Source organism: Phoenix dactylifera, chromosome 8 (assembly GCF_051530095.1).
Source record: "Phoenix dactylifera cultivar Ajwa chromosome 8, Ajwa_hap1_PhDact_Kaust_v1.1, whole genome shotgun sequence".
Classification (NCBI taxonomy): Eukaryota; Viridiplantae; Streptophyta; class Magnoliopsida; order Arecales; family Arecaceae; genus Phoenix; species Phoenix dactylifera.
The window spans coordinates 2,684,840-2,704,907 of NC_143197.1; the positions used below are offsets into that span (position 1 = coordinate 2,684,840).

The window sequence follows — 20,068 nt, forward strand, 5'->3', positions numbered from 1 at the left end:
AAAATGGGCAAACATCACATGCTCCAGTATATCCTCAGTCAGCAAACCAAGAACAAAGGAACTCCATCCAAGGCAATAGCTAACAATGGTCTGGTAGTCTTTGAGGCAATAAAGTAGTACTCTCCCCATTAAAAAAATTGATGAGTTTAGAACCTTACGGGCATAAACAAAAACAACATTTACTATACAACAAAGCATTCGGCCTCTAAACTGGAAGACAGTAGCACACTTTCATACTTTCCTCTCCTTAACAAAAAAGCTGAAGGAAGACGAGAGGGGTGCTTCAATTTTTTTTCACTACTTTTACTATTCCACACTAACCACTAGCCTTTCGAGTACCATCATCATGAGTTCCTGCTACGTTCCCAGAGAAGTTAAAAACTTATGACCTCAACCTATCCAAATAACAGTTAACTTCTCGGCATGCCAACTCTTTCTCAAGCCCTATGCAATTAGTAAAAGTCTGAAACATTTAATTTTTTGGATTTAAAAAAAAAATAGTCAGCATACAGGGTAATAGTTCCAGAAAAATGGAGAATGGAAGTTGAGATACTCACCAGCACTGTGAAAATAGCAAAGACCATTGATGCCTGGAAGCCAAAAAAACCTGTATCTCAGGTTTTCTCGAATAAGAATGATAACCTCCAAGGAACTTTTGCTATTAGGAACCTACTTAGTCACGTTCTAGACTCCAACCACACGAGATATATGTTTAATAAGTGTCTATTGATCAAATAACACCAACTTAATGTAAGTCACATCTGTCTCATTTAACATCCAACTATCAAACAAAAAAATAACATACACCGTCAGCATTTTCAATCACAGCATTATCCCATGATTGCCAATTACCAAGAAAGCAACAACAGAAGTTACAATTAACCAAAGTACCATCAGCATTTAAGTACAAATAGTGGGATACAATAACATGGCACTTTTCTGAAGAATGTGTGACACGAAAGATGTCATAGCTCATTATCATATCAATGATTCTCTCCACCAATAGACTTCTTTTCGGAACAATGATCATCATGCTCCTCTTGAATCTCCAGATTATGTTTGAGAAGTAGGCTTCCACATATATCTTCATGATTGCGAGTGTCCAATAGGTACTAGATACAACAGCTAACACAGCATCTCCATTACGTGAAATCATGATGCAAAGCATACGGAGACAAATAGAGAAAAGCATTTAGGTTCCCAAAAAAAAAGGTCAGGTTCCAACTTCTGCCCTCCAGACAAACCAAAAAACAGTGGTCATTAAAAAAAAAAGGGAAAAGCTCCATAAAGCAAAAAATTCCTCGTTCACTAGTCCTCTAATGTGCCAGACCAAGATATTATCAGATCTGACCCTCCTACACAAGGATGTTGGTAAAAACAGTTTCCATCCATCAGAAGGTCCGTTCAAATTTTACCAATCCAAAGGTCCTCTCTGGACCTCTCACACTTGGTGACCAATGTTCAAAAAAGAAAAAAAACCTCCTTTTCACATAAAAAGCTTTGTCTAAGAGAAGACGTTTACATTTCATTTTGATAACTGGTATACTAACTTTTTTAGGCTACAACCTGGAGCCACCCACAATTAAGCTTCTTGTAAAACCTCTTGTGCCACTACAAAATAGAATTTCATTAATGGTCACTAAGTTGCAAAGACCAATGCTACCTACCCTCTAATCGGTTAAAAAACTTAACCAGCCCGCTAAACAATATTTAGCATCTCAACTCAAGAAAATTCAATACAAAACAACAAATTTTTACTACCGAATTTACTACTCCCATCAACAAATTAAGAGTCCAAGAATACTTGACAGGTTAGAGCAAAGAGCAATGTAATCCTTCCAGCAAGATATGCATTTTCTTTTTTCAAGTGAATAAGTTATTTTCACCAATTTGGGATCCCAAGTAGAAAGCAAATAGGTGAGCATAAAAACAACGAAGCTCCAACATCATAGGGTAGTGACTTGGCCAAATATTTCATAAATACAGCCACCCCTAATATAGTCTTAGTTAATGATCATCCCACAATAATCTCCTTACTTATGTATAATATGATGACAGAATTACTGCAAGCAACAATAAACAAGGACAGACACATAATTTTCCAAGGCTTACAAAAGTTATGCCTGAACAAAATTCAGGTGGACTAGATATATCCCGATCATGGACCAAAACTAATCATTTACATTGTTTTGGAGAAACATTCACCATGTGACCACTAGGTGCAGAGTGCAAGGTAACATTTTCAATGGCCCACCATGTGTTCTGGTACCACGCTGTAACCATAGACCAAAACAAATCATTTACATTGTTTGGGAAAACCAATCATCTTCTGACCACTATAATAACAGTGTAACCATGTCATTTGGTACCATAACATAATTATGCTAGTTATACCCAACAAACAAGAAAACTGTTGCATGTACACATACATATGCACATTCGTTCATTCATACATACATTAAACGTTTATGTGCACATGAACGTACATACACACATGTACAACGTGCAAAAAAATGAGGCAGTTGCATGACAAACACCACAGATGAGATCATGGTTTAGGTTGGTGTAGATAAGGCTTCCGAGCAGACCTAAATAACCAAGGTGCAGCACAATTACATGGTATAGATTTTGTAACTCAAATTAATCAGGATTTTTTTTTGTAATAAAATTCATAGGAGAATTTAAGAACCTATAGTTACAAATAGTCCATGAAGTATAAAACCCTTCAATCAGCACAGGTACAAAGAATAACCATGCTCAAAGCAAATCACTAATAATAATCAACAACAGAAACAAGCCACAAAAGACATATAAGCAATCTCCTCAACTAACCTATTCATGAGTATATGCAAAAATAGGATTTACTTCATGCCAACACAAAGGACCACCATATTTTATGAACCAGTAAGCAACATCACTTAGATGAGGTTAGAGCATGTTTCTTAGTGTTCTTTTTTTAAAAAAGGAAAAAAAATGCCTCTTCATAGCTTTTAAGATGACAACCACTTTCTGTAGAAAAGTCTGTCTTTGCAATACCCACAAGTAAGTGCATATTAACAAGCCACAAAACAGCTTTCAGAAGAAGTTTGATAGTTTATATTAGGAAAAAACCACAGTTGACATACACTTACATACTGCTATGTTATGTCCGAAAAGTAACGACTTTGATTCACTCAAAGGCAAAATCATTGGAGGCATAATTGAATTAGGTAAACCCTGACACAATATGACTCCTTATGAACCCAAACTGAATCTATACCTTGAACATGTAGGTAGAGTCCCAGTCTTTAATGTTGACCGAGAAAACAACCAAATTGATGGTAACAGAATGATAGGATAAGCATGATCATAATCAATTAGACTTGACTTGATATTGCTCTGTTTATGTCTATATCATAAAATCTATATTTAAATATGTTAGATATGGTTTATGTGAGACCTAAACTAAATCAACTTGTTGCACCTTTTCTTTTCCAATGATTTATATCTTTCATTCTCCCCTCTCTTATTAAAAAGCACTTTAACATTATTCTTTTACCGAAAACCGAATATCCAAAGAAATGTTACACATTAAAGAAATTTTATTTGACTGTCTCCTCAAAAGGAATTTTAAAAGTGTAAATTCAATAGCAAATGAGCCGAACAAGGATAGGAAGCCACTTTATACTTCTTCAACAAAAACAACTAACATCAATCTTTTTTTAAAAAATTTAAGTAACAAATTTAAGCACATAAGACAACCTCCAGATATTTCTAATGTAATATTATAAATATAATGCATCTTTACTATCAGAAAATATTTCAGTAATCAACAACAAAAGCTTAATCATCTTAAGAACATAGTTGAGTTCAACTTGTCCTGTGAAAACCATAGCAATAGCCAACTGTGCAAAAATTTGTCCTTAGGTTGCCGCTTAAATAACATAGGTCTGCAAAAGACTATAGCCATGCATCAAAGTGTACTTAAATACACAAAAAGGAGACTAAGTACCTTGAGCAGCTATTATGTAAAAATGGTTTCAAGTTGCCGGATTTTAACACAAATCTCAACTTCTTCAAACAATATAGTTTACAATAAAATGCCAGAGATAACAAAGAAGATAAACCACAAGGATGGCTGGCAAGGACAATGATACATGTAGAGCTTTAAAGATAGAGATGCCATGCAATCCTAATTCAAGACTACAGTTTCACAAATTGACATGAAGACCAGCAGAAACTTCTTTGAGAGTCTTTCCTATACTTAAACCAGAATAAAAACCATAAAATTTCAATCAAACTGTAGAAATCTCAATGCAAAATGGAGTCAACCAATGAATTAATACTATAGTATTCCATCAACCATAAAATTTCAGTCAAACTTCTTTGAGAGTCTTTCCTATACTTTTGCTCCTACACCTTGTTCCTTCAAAGTATTGTTCGCTTCTTGAACCAACATTCAAGATAAGTACAGAACTCAAGGATCACTAGAAGCACTGGCATATAGTAGAATGTTCAAAACTTAGCAAGTCAGGAAAGGTAAATCTTTTACATAAAAAGATCAGCTTACATCTTTATACAGTAAACATTTGTATTACTCTAAAGCATAAAGTATTCCTAGACTGAGAAACAAGTCAATTGGCATTACTCTATAAAGCAGAAAAATATTTGACCATAATCCTAACAGTTTCCTCACTCAACTCAAACAGCTCACTCAGATGATCCATTGCTCTGTGGTTCAGCATGCATGTCATCCACTGCCCTGGGATCTTCTTGTGCTGAAACAAAACAACATTCTGATGAGCATATACATTATGAGGCTAATTTATATTCCTAGTAAAAAGCAGCTGAGAGGTGAGACAGACATACCTGAAACCTCTAGATTGACACCTTCAGAGGGAAACACATCATTTTTGCCTTGTGGAGTGCTATTTGGAGAATTTTTTGATGTCGCTGACAAGTACCTGAGCCGATAGCTGACAAGAGCTGGTCCAAAGATGCTGTATTTTCCTGCACTACTGAAAGCTACTTCTGCATCAGCACGCCTCTTGAAGACAACTTTGGCACGGTTTGCTGTTGTCAGAACTTCTGTCTCTGCTTCCCTAAGAGATCCATAGCGACCAAATATACTGATGAGATCGCTTTCAGAAGGAAGCGCATCTGACTCAGTAAAACTCAAAATCAGAGCAGTTGGCATGCATTCCTCAGTATTTTCTACCAAATTGTTCATTGGTCTTTCAGCTGCCACATCTTGTCCATTATCAACGCTTGCCGAATCAACCTGCAAATGTTGCGGAGTGTCCGACACAAGGCCAGAGGGAACAGAGGGCAATGGCTGCTCTTCAGGACTCCTCTTTTTCTTTTGCCTCTTTGTCTGAGATTCTCCTTCTCTTTTCTGGTCGCTAGATACCGGCTCTTTCTCAGGGCTTTCACTAATTATAACATCAGACCAATATGAATCCTGCACAAGGTCAGGCTGGAACATCTCTGAAGACACTGATGTAGAGTTGGTTGATTTTCTCCTACCCCTTTTACCCCTCACCACCTCCACAAGCTTCTTATCTTTGAAAGAACTAGATGCAAGTGAATCCCTAAAATCAGTGAAGAAGCTAACTATCACAGTAAGAAAACTGTATCCCTTCATGGGATCCCTAGCAGCCAAGCAGAGCTGTGACAACATTTCACTGGGGGAAGGGAAGTCCTTTGAGGCACCTCTTTTTCCTTTTGGAGTCTCCACATGAGTATGAGCGTCATCCACAACATCATCTCCTCTACCATTCACCTTGGCTGGGCTCTTCTGAAATGTTCCACCATTGCACTTACGAAGGATAGGGGTCGATCCTGCCATCTGGGTACCAACTCGACGCACGGATTCTCCAACCTTGGAGTATCTTGTAGAAGATGAAGATCGTGATTTAGTTTCTAAATCCCCTAATAAGTCCAGCCGTTTCTTCTTAACCTTCCTTGAGCCAGTAGAATCAGAATCAACAACTTTACATTTCCTACCCGATGAACGGGAAGATGCTCTAGCTCCAGATCCACTTCTACCACTATCTCCATGATGAGGAACATTTTTCTCTTCCATCAGCTCTGACAGGCTCTTCTGCTTTCTACCATCCTCCAGAATATTTTTCTGCTTCGGAGGTCTTCCTCTACCTCTTTTTCCCTTCCCAGAAATAGAATCTGAAGAAACTGGAGTTGAGAGATCAGCAAGATCATAATCAGATTTTCTTTTCCTAGATGGTGAAGTCTCCACATCACTCTCCAGCCCTCCACCAGTAACAAATACAGGAAGTTCAGTATAACCTTTTGAACAATAAAAGGACCTTAACTGAGCCTTAACTATCAGGAGCTCAAGTCCGTCAGCTCCTCCATTTGGGAACTGAGCTAATGCTTGAATATATTCAAGGAATCTCTCAGGTTGAAAAGAACTTGCAATCAAAGAACTGTCAACAGCAGGGCCACATGTCCCATCCTGTATCCCAGCATTCTCGACCTTCTGGTGCTTCATATCAGCACGAGCATCATCAGTGAAACAATGGCACATCATCCCCAACTCTATGCGCCTAGAGACTTCCCCCAGGGCATCATTAACAGCACTCACAAAAGCATCCAAGCTGCTCTGCTTCTCCATGTGTGAGAAGTATGTCTGAAAAGGCTTCAGCCGGGACTCGTCACACCAAGCAAAAGTTTTATCTCCAAAATATGCTACCAGAAAGTGGTCCTTCTTCTCATGCTTCAATGCCATCTCTGATGCATCCGAAAGATCAAAGATCTGTCCAGGCCACCATGGGTGGCTCCTCACCTTGCCCCAGACCATATCCGAAACAGAAAAACCATCCTTCTTTTCATCTTGAAAAGCATAGTAATACCTGACATGCTGACTGTTCTCCACATCTGAAGCCCGTCGCCTCTGTTTCTCTCTGCTTTTCGACATTTCTTGTCCACCGACTTGCAAATTCTGGACAGCACTAGTACTCCTGTCCATATCAAACCCATCCATATTATCCTTCACTTGAGGAACCTTTTCATCAACTTCCAACCTTTGAACCACCCCAGTTTTTTGGCTGCCACCATCATTATCAGGCGAAACATCTTGGGAAGCAGAAGAGTTTGCTAGCTCTACCACCTTAGGTGCACTAATTTCCACACCCAACATTGAATCCCCTTCAGCATTCTTTTCAGCCATCACCACATCAAATCCTACGTCAGCCATAACAACATCCTTATCCTTCGCCTTCCCATCAACCAGAGGCATCACTGCGCTCTTTGCTTCAACTGCGTTGACACCCTGCACTACACCCACATCAGCTGCAACAAAATCTCCGCTCCCACGCTCATCTCCCGCCTTCTCCTCGACGAAGTTCCTATCCAAACTCTCAGCTTCAACAGCAGAAGCAACCAAGTTCAAATCTTCCAGAACAACATCCCCCTCTGTAATCAAAGTCTCACCAGTAGGTCGCGAATCCGCCTCCTGTACTCCTTTCCCAGCAACACCATCACCCACCTCCTCGAAATCAGGGTTTGCATCCACAAAGGAATCCTCCGCCTCCGCCCTCTGATTAAAACCCTGGTCTCCACCACCCAACAGTAACACCCCATCTTTAGGTCCACCACTCGATCCGTCTCCTGCTTTCGGACCATCCGCGCGGCTTAGGGTTTCTGAAACAGATCCACCGGGGACGTCAACCAGGGGAGTAGACGCCGCCTCGGGAGAGAGCTCTTGGTTCTCGACGGCGGTGGCGGCGAAGTTGAGGTCAAGGCCATGGGTGGCCGAGGGACTTGAAGACATAGATTGAAACCCTAAAAAAATTTCTGCAACCTTCCACGAGGAAGAGAGAGAGAGAGAGAGAGCGAGAATCTGTTCAACGGAAAACCTTAAATTTGTCTCAATTTTTTCCACGAGAGAGGAGATTGGGGAAAAGGAAAAGAAGAACCCTAGAAATTTCTTGGAACACAAAAGAGGGATCAAGGAGATTACACGGAGAAGGAGAGAAGGGCAACATTTACGTACCTGGTATCGGTTTTGCCGCTCGGACGAAAACGGTATCAGCGGCCGGAACGAAATCTTAGGCTCCAAAGGCCAAAAGGTGACCCATATAGAATTATTTATAGGAGTAGGATCTCTTCACGGCATAGGTGAGGTTACCGAATTTGTTTCCGAGCGAGGGATATGGGCCGCGTGCTGCACGGATGGGCTCGAGGGGTAGCTTAATAGCTACGCAGAGGTGAGGTTAGCTAGAGTTCAAAATTTGTAGACTGGGCGCCGGGAGGTGAAGGGCCTTTCTTTTCTTCGCCGCCAGGAAGAATTGGGAGTGGGTCCGCCTCGTGAATGGCGTGGATGGGCTGAATCGAATGTGGGATCTTTAGGCTAATCCGGCTGCAGATTATGTGATTGCCTAATTCTGAAAGTGTCATATAGGCTGAAGGAAAAAAAAAAAATTATCCCGAACATTTTGAGATTTTTTATTTTTTAATTTTATTAAAAATATTCGTATACGTAATATATAAAATATCTATTTTAGCGAGAAAAAAAAAGAAAAGTAAAACCTTTGGGAATACCTTGACTAGAGAGACATGGTATATGGATGAGGTAGCCTAAGATCAATCCGAGAGAGAGAGAGAGAGAGAGAGAGAGAGAGAGAGAGGATGAGGGACACGTTTTTTTTTTTTTTTCTAAAGAAAAGGGGTAGGGGGAGGAAGGGACAAGCCCACCCCCGCGTAGCAGCCCCCACTGGGCCCCCGCCCCGTCAGGAGAATGTTCGATGCGGGCAGAAATGGCCGTGTGTTTGGCACCCCGACCGGTTTTACTCATACCCTCCCCACCCGTGGGCCCGGCTCAGCTACTCCTCTGAGCTCTGGCTCGAGTCCCACGTGTGAGTACGTCACACCCGGCACCACTCCGGCTACTAGCGGTTCAAGAGCGGTCCTACACCACAAGTCCAAGCAGTGGCCAAAATGAGGGACACGTTTTGATGGGACTTTTTCATGGATAGACCTCTAGTTGTAGGCCATTGAATATTATTGTTGGATTAGGAGTCTTAGGACATGGGTTATTGGTATCTTTTGACCATCTAATTTTCTTTTTGAAGACAGAGAAATCTTCTTGGTGTCAGCCTAATTTAGTGACTTGTCACTTGTCATTTGTAAATCATCATCCTATCTGGCTTGTCACTCTTTTAGAAAAGAATTTACTTGCAATGAATACCATGCCCCCCCCCCCCCCCCCCCCCCAAACCTTGAGTCAAAATCTATCACTTGATTTCTATTCCACCCTCCTCCTCTTCGCTGCCTCCGCATAATATATCACTATATCGCCTCCTATTTATCCCTCATAGAAGGGTCAATTACTCATCTTCGTCTTGGTGTTATGGAAAATATTAATTGATTTTAACTTCTGCCATCCACTCCGGCTTGCATCATCTTCGTGACATGAGTATTTAACGATAGTTAATAATAACAATATTAAGTATGCTTTTAATATTAACCATGTATGGGAAAAGCTCAACAAATATATAAACCTTGCATAAGTGTTGGCGTACCTCTAGTGCACCTCTCATGATTCAAAATACTAGACCTTACCATCTTCAGATGCATCTACTTACCCATGATTGGACCATTATGTGCCAGAGCCACGCAATTCATGGATGGCTATGGCTATTAGGAAAAAAAAAAAAAAACTTTATAAAGGATCATTGCCTTGCTATTGTGTCCTAGCTTTAATTTTTCATATCCTCTCCCCTTTTCTTTTGATGTCTGCACACTAATCCAAGTTCTCTATTTTTCATTAGAGGGGATAACAGGCACAAAGAGAGAGCAAACTTGGTTTGCAAATGCTACTAATGAATTTATCTAGCAAATCTTAGATGAAGAAAGTGTTATATATTGCAACCTCGTTGTTAACTTGGTAGATATTTGGATTCCCACATGCAGAAAGGAGGGGAAAATGGTTATACAGTCTATTGAATAATAATTCTCCAAGCATGCACCAACCAAGATGTAACAACTGTGCTTGCATGCAATATCATGGTAGCAAAAGCCTATAGACAATGGACTGTGTAATAAGGAATGGCTCTATCCTAAATGTTTTGGTCATTGAACTTTGATGAAGGCAAGACTATATTGTATGTGAATTATATTACACCATTGCATATAAAGTCACATATGGTCCATATTCATAAGATCAATGCCATGATGTATGCCAGCATACTCATCTTATAAATCGTTCTATTTATTATCCATAATGTACTCTTATTGTCGTAAAATGCATTATATATGAATTCAAACAATTTTAAACCTTTCAATTCCAATTATTACTAAAAAAAGGAGTGTGGAATGCTCTTGCCAATTGCTCTTGCTACCACCATATAGCATAAACAACACAACATCTAAATTTGGACTTTGCTTATGCTTATTCTATTTAGGTTTCTTCTACAACTTGCTCACTCCATATACTCGTCGGTACACATGCATTACTGGGAATGCATTATGTATAACTGATTTCTTCATCAACACCCAAATCCACACCCAGCTGGGGCGTGGAGGCAAGTACAATGCCCCGGCGAGAAGATCCTGTTGAAAAGCTTCAATCTATATGTTATCTGCTCTTTTCTGATTTTGTAGGCTACACTCTTTTCGATGAGTGAATTGTTGTTGTTAAAAAAAAAAAAAAAAAAAAAAAAAAAAAAAAAAAAAAAAAAAAAAAAAAAAGAAGAAAAGAAGAAAAGAAGAAGAAGAAGAAAAAAAGAAAGAAAAAGAAAAAAAGAGGGAGTGCTTTTCCCCTCCATGGCGACACCAATTCACCCCCACCTGGACCCTCGCCCCTCTGTATACCTCCTTCCCCTTCGTCGCCTTCCTCCTCCCCCACCGTTCCCTTCCCATCTATATAAACCCTCGCCGGATCACATGACCTCCCCCGCCCCACTCTTTCCCCCTTCTTGCGCTCCTTCCCTTTTCCTTCCTCTTCTCTCCGAGCCCGAGGAGGAGTTCTTCGTCGCTCCGCTAGGACGGGGGGAATCACCGCCGCTCTAGCCGGCTATCGGCGCCCCGATCCTGACGTCTGGCTGCCGCCGTCCATGGTGCCCGGTCGCGGCGTCAAGGAGCTCTGGTACCGGGAGTTAGGAGCTTCTCGCCCTCGAGTCGTCGCTCTCCTCCATTCTTTCTTCTTTCTTTTTTTTCGCCAATTATAATTCTCGATAACTGATACAGATTTGATATCTATGCTGTTATTTAGATTTTTGTAGTACATATATGCCATGAAATAATGTTTCACGATCTGCTACTTTTTACTAGTTACTCTGTCTTGTTATTCCTTTTCGGGGGAAAATTTCAGCTTTCTTTATATTTATTGTAGTACTACTAGTTTGAGTGACACCCTGTTACTATATCAAGTTATCTACTGGGTTGAATTGAAGAATCGAGTCTTCCCTATCAGGTTCTGCCATGCGTGGTTGATTGGCCTATTGAGTGTAGTGATGCGAGGAGAAAAAAACTGCTACCTTTGCAAACGACCTTGCAATCAATGTTGGAATCGGTAAACGTCCGACATGGATTACTCTGGCCTTCCCTCACCTTGCATGTCTGGAAATTTTGCTCAGTTGTACCTGATTGAAAATTGGCTGCGGTCGTGATTTTGGTGATCCCTGTTCCAGAGCACTAGGAAGCTCGCTAATGGCTATTGCTTCATGCTTGCCTTTTTTATTTTAATGAGGAACATATGGCCAGACTTCGACCGAGGACATGAGCTTAGCTGAAAGGCTAGAAGTCGAATTCTAAGATTTTGTTATGCATACTGCTGCCGTTGCTCGTCTGTGTGGTTGAATCTAGATGAGCCATGCTATATACCTTGATTTAGCGGCAAGCTTTCTCCTGTCCAAAAATTACTAAATGCGATCTTTGTTGATTTCAAACGAGTTTTGTCGATTCCTAACGATCCTTTAGTAAATGATATATGTGGCCTTGACTTTCTATTTGAGGATCTATATGTTAGTTTATTCTGGCTCCTGGCCCATTAATTTTAGATTTTCCATAATTGAGGCACAAGAGTTGGTTCTTTACCACCATTTAGTTGATGACAACTACAAAACATCATTCTGTTCCGCGGTTTTAAGTAAATTGTTGATAAGTTTTCCAAAATCTATCTGCCACATCTCTTCATCTTGAAAAGATAGGACGAGTTTTCAATGAAGTTGTCCTTACAGCTGGTCTCATCAGTCAATGGTGAGTGATTGAAAATGGCTTAACATGGGGCAGTCAAATTTGGGGACCCATCTATGTGGGTGGCTGGGAGTGAAGAACTAGACTCATGAATTCTTGCATGAACTAGGGAGAATTTGGAAACATGTGAATCCATCTTTTATCTGGACCCTTGAGGTTAGGAATGTAAACAAGCCAAGCTTGAGTGTGCTTATACCAGCTTGAGCTTGGTGCTTCTATTAACATGGTCAGGCTGAGTTTTGCTTGTTTTTGTCAAAAGCTGGGAACACCAGCTCGAAATCAGTTCATGTAAACTTGAGCTAGATTTGAACTATGCACGAGTTGTTTGATGATCCTATTTAATCGTTAAGAATTCCTTCCAGATGATATTAAGTGGTGACCCTTGGTTCATGGCCATTAACTCATGCTTTTCTTATTGTCTCATATAGGCTGTCTACAACAGTTCTGTTTTGCAGATATGGTAGCTGCTCTACTATAACAAATACCGCTTCTTTCATCTGATGCTGAGTCCTTCAATGTGCATGAACATATATGTATATCTGTTAAATAACAACGAAGGTAGAGCAGAACCACTGTCTAGCTGTTATACAGCAAGCATAGAGTGTATAGCACATAATCTTATCTTCATTATAATGGTGTACCAGTAGTTGTATATTTATTTATTTATTCATGTTCTATCACTTGAGGAAAACAAAGAATTGAAAAAAAATGATTGGCTTGATTGAGACTCATCTTGGTCCTAGATAATCTGGCTGCCATTCGGTCTTTTATGTTTGAGATAAGCCATTCAATCTCTTAAACATAGGTTGCTACCTTGGATAAGAATGATCGGTACTCTGAAATATCTGAGTTAGTGATGCTATCAAGTAGATATGCTGCTAAACAAAATCTGTAATGTGAAACTTTCTGGTACCATATAACTATACAACAGCAGTACCAAAATTCCCAGTTGCATATTATGGTGGATGTAGCATAAGCATCATCAATTTTACTAGATTACTGGAGTACTGTTAGCTTATATTATTTCTTTCATAGATTCTGAGGAGCTTCATATTATAGATTTGAGAACAAAGGTTGCTTACTCGTTTGTTTTATTCTAAATATTCTAACATGAGAAATTGCACAATATGCTGAAAAAATTGTTAGATGAATCATATTATGCAGCGAGAATTCAGAACATTGATTGTTCTTATCACCTTCTAATTATATGTTTAGGCTTTTGTGAAGCAGATGTGTTTCTATGGGGACTTAAATGGTCATCAGGGTTGCGTGAACACTATACATTTCAACCCTGCTGGTGTTTCTGGTTCTGATGATAAAAATGTCATAGTTTGGAATTGGGCAACTAAAAGTAAAGAAATCATATATCATTCTGGTCATTTGGATAATGTCTTCAAGGTGCGAGTTATGCCATATACTGATGATCGTACCATAATAACATCTGCAGCTGATGGTCAGGTAAGTCTATTTTAAAACTTCTAAGCACAGTTCTTTTCTTAAAAAAAATCCTTATATATGTTCTTTTAAAAGAAAATTCATGTTCCAGTCTCTAGTTTTTACAGTTTTAAGTCAAGCATGGAGCATATGAATGAAATTATGTATTAAATTGTCATCTTATGACCTGCGACCATGAAAACTCTTGCATGAACTTTCATGTAGAAAAATATAATTAAGAAGATGGTTTTTTTCCATCTCCATAAAGTTGCGTCCCTACCTTGCGGTTGTAGTTGCACTTGATATTTGCTATGACTCTTTGATACATATAATGGAACACAAAACGAAGCCCTTGTATGTATAGCCGGAGTATGGACCATGTTTTTTTTTCCCCAATCCAGATACAAGTGCAATTCTGCACAAGGCAACCACATTTCAAAACATGAGTGCTGTATTCACACATTAGAACATCAACAGTGATTGCTTTTCCATTACCGGGTTTGCTTGCTTATGGATTGGCTTAGGATGGAATTGTTTTGATACAAAGGATACTTAAATCTAGCACATTCAAATATTGCTCCTTTCCTTCTTACCTAAAATGTATGGAATTTAGTAGTAAGTCAGATTTGCCTGTATTCGTGTTGTCTGTGGGCTAGCACATTTAGTGGCCTATAGTTCATGGCTGCAACCAACATGGCTTTTAAAGCTTTAACATGTTAAAATCAGCCTTGCCACGTGCCCTTATTTTGCTAATGTATTCCTTCTCATTAAATCTGTATCTTTGCTTGGATCTAACAGGACCCTTAATGACAACTGGAATGGGAATATAAACTGCTCCATCCGTAATTGTTTGGACAAATATTGTCTGCCCTATTAATATGCTAGGTCATTCGTGATAATTTGCATCTATGTGTATGCAAGCACGTGAACTTAATCTAGGTGAATGATCGTGCTATTAAGTAGTCGGGTTGCATAAGTTTCATTTATAATTAGTCAACATCCAATGGTCTTTACTTCAGAAACTGGCTAGTATACAAGCCTGGAGTTACAGTTCATCCATCTTCCAGATAGTCTTTCTAAAACCACAAATTGGACTAATTATTCGCATCTGTAAAAACTAGATGAAGGATCTGTTTAATATGGCAATTAAAATTAGGGAGGAAAAGAAAAGAACTAATTTTGTCTAATTTGGCGATCAACAACAGGACAAGGAAAAGGAAGAAATTATAAATAAAGATAAAATCATGCACTTGTAAGCACATGATTTTATATCTTTCTTCCTTTTTTTGTTCTTTTTATATGACAACTATCAAATCCTACCTCGAATATCAAGGATCAGCTTACGAATCCTTATTCACTTCACATGTATGAAAATTAACTTTTGGTCCATTCACCCCATCTTCCTCTCTTGTATAGAAATTTGCCTACCATTCCTTATCTTGATTTCCAATATTAGTTGTACATCTCTCTACCTGAAAATAAATATTATTCTATATTACTTTCAATGTTCCTCCTCAGTTTTTACAACAGATAGTGGTATGCAACAACAATTTTACCTTGTCTCAAGCTGGATTTCCAATATCAGTTGTACATCTCCATGCCTGAAAATAGATATCATCTTATATTAGTTTCCATGCCCCTTACCCAGTTCTTACAACCGATAGGGGTATGTAATAACAATTTTACCAATTCTCTTAATCTGAATCTTGTGGATATCCAACCAATGCTCTAGTGAATTTCTTTTGAAAATTTTATTGAGATTAATTTTTAATAGTTAATAGCTGATGGCTATGTCGCTTATAAGCTCATTAACTGCTGCATCTTAAGAAACCTGTATTGTATTTTTGTTGTTGTTGTTGTTGTTCTGCCCTTATTAGGTTAGTGTTGGCCAAATTATGGATAATGGTCAAGTCAGTACCAGGCTGCTTGGGTTACATAATGGCCGAGTGCATGGACTTACCATAGAAGAGGGTGCTCCTTATGTGTTTTACAGCTGTAGTGAAGATGGCTTAGTACAGCAGGTAGACCACCTTATCAATTACCTTATTTTGATTCTCCCACTTCCTTCCCTCCCCCCTTCTAACATTGCAGGAATTGAATGTCGATTTTTATGCAGTTTGATATGCGAAGCCATGCTCCTACCAAGCTTTTACTTGCTCTTCATTCTCGGGGAATAGGCTACCTATAAGACTGAATGCTATGGTCATAGATCCATTCAACTCTTACCATATCTCTATAGGTGGTTCAGATGAATATGCATGTGTTTATGGCATAAGAATCTGTCAATGGGATGCATCGAGCACTCCATATCAACATATGAATACTTTCTGCCCTTGTTTTCTGGTTGGTACCAATGGTGTCCATATCACTGGACTGGCATATTCTAGCACAAGTGAATTGTTTGTCTCATATAATGTTGAGCTTATCTACATGTTTTTGAAGGGCATGGGACTTGGGCCAGACCCACAATCTGTTAAAGTTGATGCAAATTTGCAAAAGCTTATAACACCACAGGTATATTCAGGCCATAAGAATTTTAGAACAGTCAGTGGATCAGACTGTGGCCATGGTTATATATGGAAGAAAGAAGGGGGCGAGCTGATGTGCTTGATGGGTGCTGATACACACATTGTGAACTGAACTGTGTCGAGCCTCACCCTCATGATCCTGTTCTTGCTACAGGTGGATATGATGCTAATATAAAGATCCGGACTCCGGCAGCTGATAAACTATTTCCACTTCCAAGAAATTCCAAACAGGGTTCCTGCTGTATCTATGTTTCACTGACTTAAATTTCAGGAAGTTTTGTTGGTTTCTAGATTATGATCTCTCTTCTCCATGGCAGATAATTGCAGGTAATAAGCGGTGCAGAGAGGCTCGTGCACGAATAACACTCTCCCCTGATGTCGTCATGCATGTGCTGCGATTGCAACGGAGGCAAGCTTCAGCATCTGCAGAGAGCGGAACCTCGAGTGCGGACACTGACAGTGGTGAGGATGATGACGGTGTCTTTGCCTTCTTCCGCTGCTTCTTAGAGCGTGAGCAGAGTGGTACTTCTAGAGGTGGCTCAGATTTCAGAGATTGCATAGTCTGTCACCTATTGAGTTTGTTGAACATATATATATATATATATATATATATATATATATATATATATATATATATATATATATATATATATGGGCTCCTAGTACCAAGTACATGCCTGCTTTAGACTGCACACAAGGAATAAAATGCTAGCAATCTAGGACAAAAATAAAATGCATCGCTATATTAGGAGGGGATATGTTTGCCTTAGTATGGTTTGTTAGGTTTTATGATAACTATGGAGTAACTATTTCCATAAGTTAAAAAGAGCGCTTATGTAATATAAATATAAGTATTCAGCAGTAGTCATTACATACAGAAAGAGTTGTGTGATATGTTGTAAACTGTAAACAGTGGTCTAAGTTGGTCCCTCAGTTAAATGTGCTTTCATAGTATTGTGGTCATTTTTGGATCAGAATCCATGAGGAACGATATGATGCTTTGATTTTTTTTTTTGAGAGAGAAAATGATGTTGTGAATCTTTTATTTTCTTTTGAGTCTGTTCAGCAACAGTTATTGTAGCTGAATGCTTATTTTTGCAAGCCCTTGCGTTGCGTCGAATATTTGAGTTCTTAGCGTTTACAAACGCAGATGCACCTCCTTCCTTGAGGAATAAAAAAAGGGAAATCCCTGGCAGAAATTAACCATCATTTTTGTTTCACCAGAGAACGACTTCATGTTCTAATGCTATTTTAGAAGGCTAGAGCGTGGCAAAGTGAAGATATACGGATGTGGGGCGAGAAAATGCTGACACGCCTCACAAACGGGGATTGAAAGAGTCAATCAGAACTCAGACAGATTCTTTACTATTTACTCAAAAGTGTGGCAGAAATGAGGGATTCTCTGCTGTTTTGCTCTTCCGTGGCATATCGTTTTGTCATGTCACCGTGACGGCCATTTGACATGGAAGCAACCTCCTTTTTTTTTTCTTTTTTTTGCTAAGAAAGCAACCTCCTTCATAGGCTGGCTTCAGCAAGATTCATCACATCATTCAAGAACTCATGGTAAAATAGTATATGTGATTTGACACATTGTTTGAGGCAATTTAAATCGAATAAAGATTAAAAAAACTCGAAGCTTCAAGTAATTCGGCAAAAGCCACCAAAAACCAGCATGTCCAACAACTTAAGATGCTATGGTCATTGTCTTCCACAAGCAGCTTCACAGTGGGAAACCTAACCTCTCGAGCAACTTTTTCTTTGAGAGTAACGTGGGGTACGACACCAATCCACATCAAAATAAGGATATCTTTCCTGAGGAGAGGGATGTCAGACTGGCGTAGAAAAGCTTGTTCAGCAGCCTTTTAGGCCATCAACTGTAGGGATGGGTTGGACCTTCATCCAAACATTAAAAAAAAAAAAAATCAATGAGCTCAATTTCTCCAAGAGTGCGCTATTTGGTTGAGGACCATGCTTGGTTGATTGCTGGTAAATGATATCTTCAGACTTCAGTTGGTGATCTAAATCATATTATCTGCCTGACCGGAATAAATCATTATATCGCCATAGAACGATGATAAAGTGGCATTGCAAAGATTCTATATTTAAATCAGAATCAACCTAAAGAAAATATTTCAGACATTCTTTCAAGCTTTCATGTTAGAAACTAATATTAAATTCTCAAGACCATGAGAATGTCAAATAGTAGCTGTAATAAACATTACATATATATTGCAGTGCGACCATCATGGTGTAAATGTACGATGCTTTAGTTTTAGATAATTTAAATGGTACTCTTTTTCATGCAACATAATGAAGGCTGCTCAAAGCTCTCCAACTACGGTAGAAAATGGCCAGTTGTGGAGAAGAAACATATTCAAAAAACCTAACTCGTACTTTTTTTTTCTAAACCATGCAATTATAAATATGTACCGCGCTATGGTGCGGGTGCTTGATTCAGCCTTAACCTGCTAAAAAGTAATGGATTAAGCTGGAGCTTCAAGTAAAGAGGAGAGCTTCTTCCCCTACGCACTCCTCTGTCATCAGCTAAATCCCCTGCGTTGGGTCTTTAATCAAAGTCATATGGTACGAAGTGTTGCTTTTGTTACAAATCAAGGCACCTCCTGATACCCACCTTGCTTTTTAACCTGACACGCTTCCTCCTCGGCACCCCACCCTTGGTTTGTGGCCACCTACTTTTCCATGGTCACTCTACCTAAAAGGTAATATAAGCGGTCCCAAGAAACCTTGTATTGTTTTTGTATTAGACCTTGAGAAAAATACGACTCTGGGGCCTATCTATAGTACACCACAAATGCATGAAAACTTTATGGTGTGGTGTTCGGATTGTCAGATTTCTGAAGGTGGCCACCTCCCTGTGTCTGACTTAAATTTACTTCTCCTGGGCCACTACTTCAGTCCTGTTCATAAAAGCTGTGTCGTCTTTCATATCAGTGTGGAATTTGAATGGCAAGACGTATCTGGGATTAAGTCATTCAACTGAAAGGCTAAATCAAATGCCGAGGATTCCATAAACTGCTGGTTGGGTGTGAGCACGATAAGAGTGAGGACATAGGAGAATATATTTGGCTGATTGAAAATGAGAAGAGAGGTCAGAGCCTAAGGTTATATTCTTTGATAAGTGGAGTTCCATATCTGTTGAAATTAGTATGGAGACTCGCCAATCATCTATTACCCTTCGGGGCTCATTTGGTTCGTGGAAAACATTTTTCCTCTTAGAAATATTATTCTTATAAAGCAGATTCCTAGGAAGAAAATATCTGAAAAAGTACTTTTGGCATATTTGGTTGATTATGGAAAAGTAACAGATTTATAGAGTGCTAATATTTGGTTGACCATCCACTTTTCTGAGAAAGTTATGTATAATTCCTATTATACCCTTAATAACAATTGGGTGCTGAAGGGCTTTTTTGGAAAAAAAATAAAAGTGGAGTGATTCCTAGCTCATGGAAAAATAACTTTTCTATGGGCTCGTTTGGTTCGTGAAAAAAGAAGGGAGGAAAGTGTGGTCAACGAGAAAGTAATGAGATGGCTCTTGTTTGGTTGAAGTTTTTAAAAGAGAGAGATGAGAAAGTTGTATTCTGATTCCCACATTTCACGGGAAAGTCTTTCCAGTGAGAAATATGAAAAAGTTACTTTTCCATGAGGCGGAAATCACTCTATTTCTATTTTTATTTCCAAAAAGGCCTTTCAGAATTAAAGAAGCATTAAAGAGACATTAAAGACCTAATTTTTATTAAGTAATAGTAGAAATTATATATAACTTTTCTAGAAAAGTGGATGGTCAACCAAACATAAGCATTTTGGAAATCTGTCACTTTTCCATGGTCAACCAAACATGCCAAAAGTACTTTCCTAGGCATCCTCTTCCTAAGAATCTGCTTCGCATAAAT

General features: G+C 39.1%; 1 protein-coding gene and 1 pseudogene across 2 annotated transcripts; one reads left to right on the forward strand and one right to left on the reverse strand.

Moving 5' to 3' along the window:
* Nucleotides 1-4,509: 4,509 nt before the first annotated feature.
* Nucleotides 4,510-8,077, reverse strand: LOC103708880 (PWWP domain-containing protein 5-like). The gene is made up of 3 exons (XM_008793986.6): nucleotides 7,994-8,077; nucleotides 4,849-7,840; nucleotides 4,510-4,757 (listed from the first exon to the last, which is right to left on the reverse strand). The coding sequence occupies exons 2-3, from the start codon at nucleotides 7,769-7,771 to the stop codon at nucleotides 4,690-4,692; spliced, it is 2,991 nt and encodes a 996-aa protein (XP_008792208.4). The 5' UTR covers nucleotides 7,772-7,840; nucleotides 7,994-8,077; the 3' UTR covers nucleotides 4,510-4,689.
* A 2,318-nt stretch (nucleotides 8,078-10,395) lies between these two features.
* On the forward strand, nucleotides 10,396-16,664 carry LOC103708870 (uncharacterized; annotated as a pseudogene). The gene is made up of 4 exons (XR_015967746.2): nucleotides 10,396-11,117; nucleotides 13,411-13,653; nucleotides 15,507-15,650; nucleotides 15,746-16,664. The product of XR_015967746.2 is annotated as an uncharacterized LOC103708870 (transcript).
* Nucleotides 16,665-20,068: the final 3,404 nt, after the last annotated feature.

What these genes read in the sequence shown, in the direction of transcription:
- LOC103708880 (XM_008793986.6), bottom strand. Translation starts at nt 7,771, where the DNA reads ATGTCTTCAAGTCCCTCGGCCACCCATGGCCTTGACCTCAACTTCGCC. An exon ending in TGTCAATCTAGAGGTTTCAG is followed by an intron (nt 4,758 to 4,848) that starts GTATGTCTGTCT and finishes GTTTTGTTTCAG; the next exon opens with CACAAGAAGATCCCAGGGCA.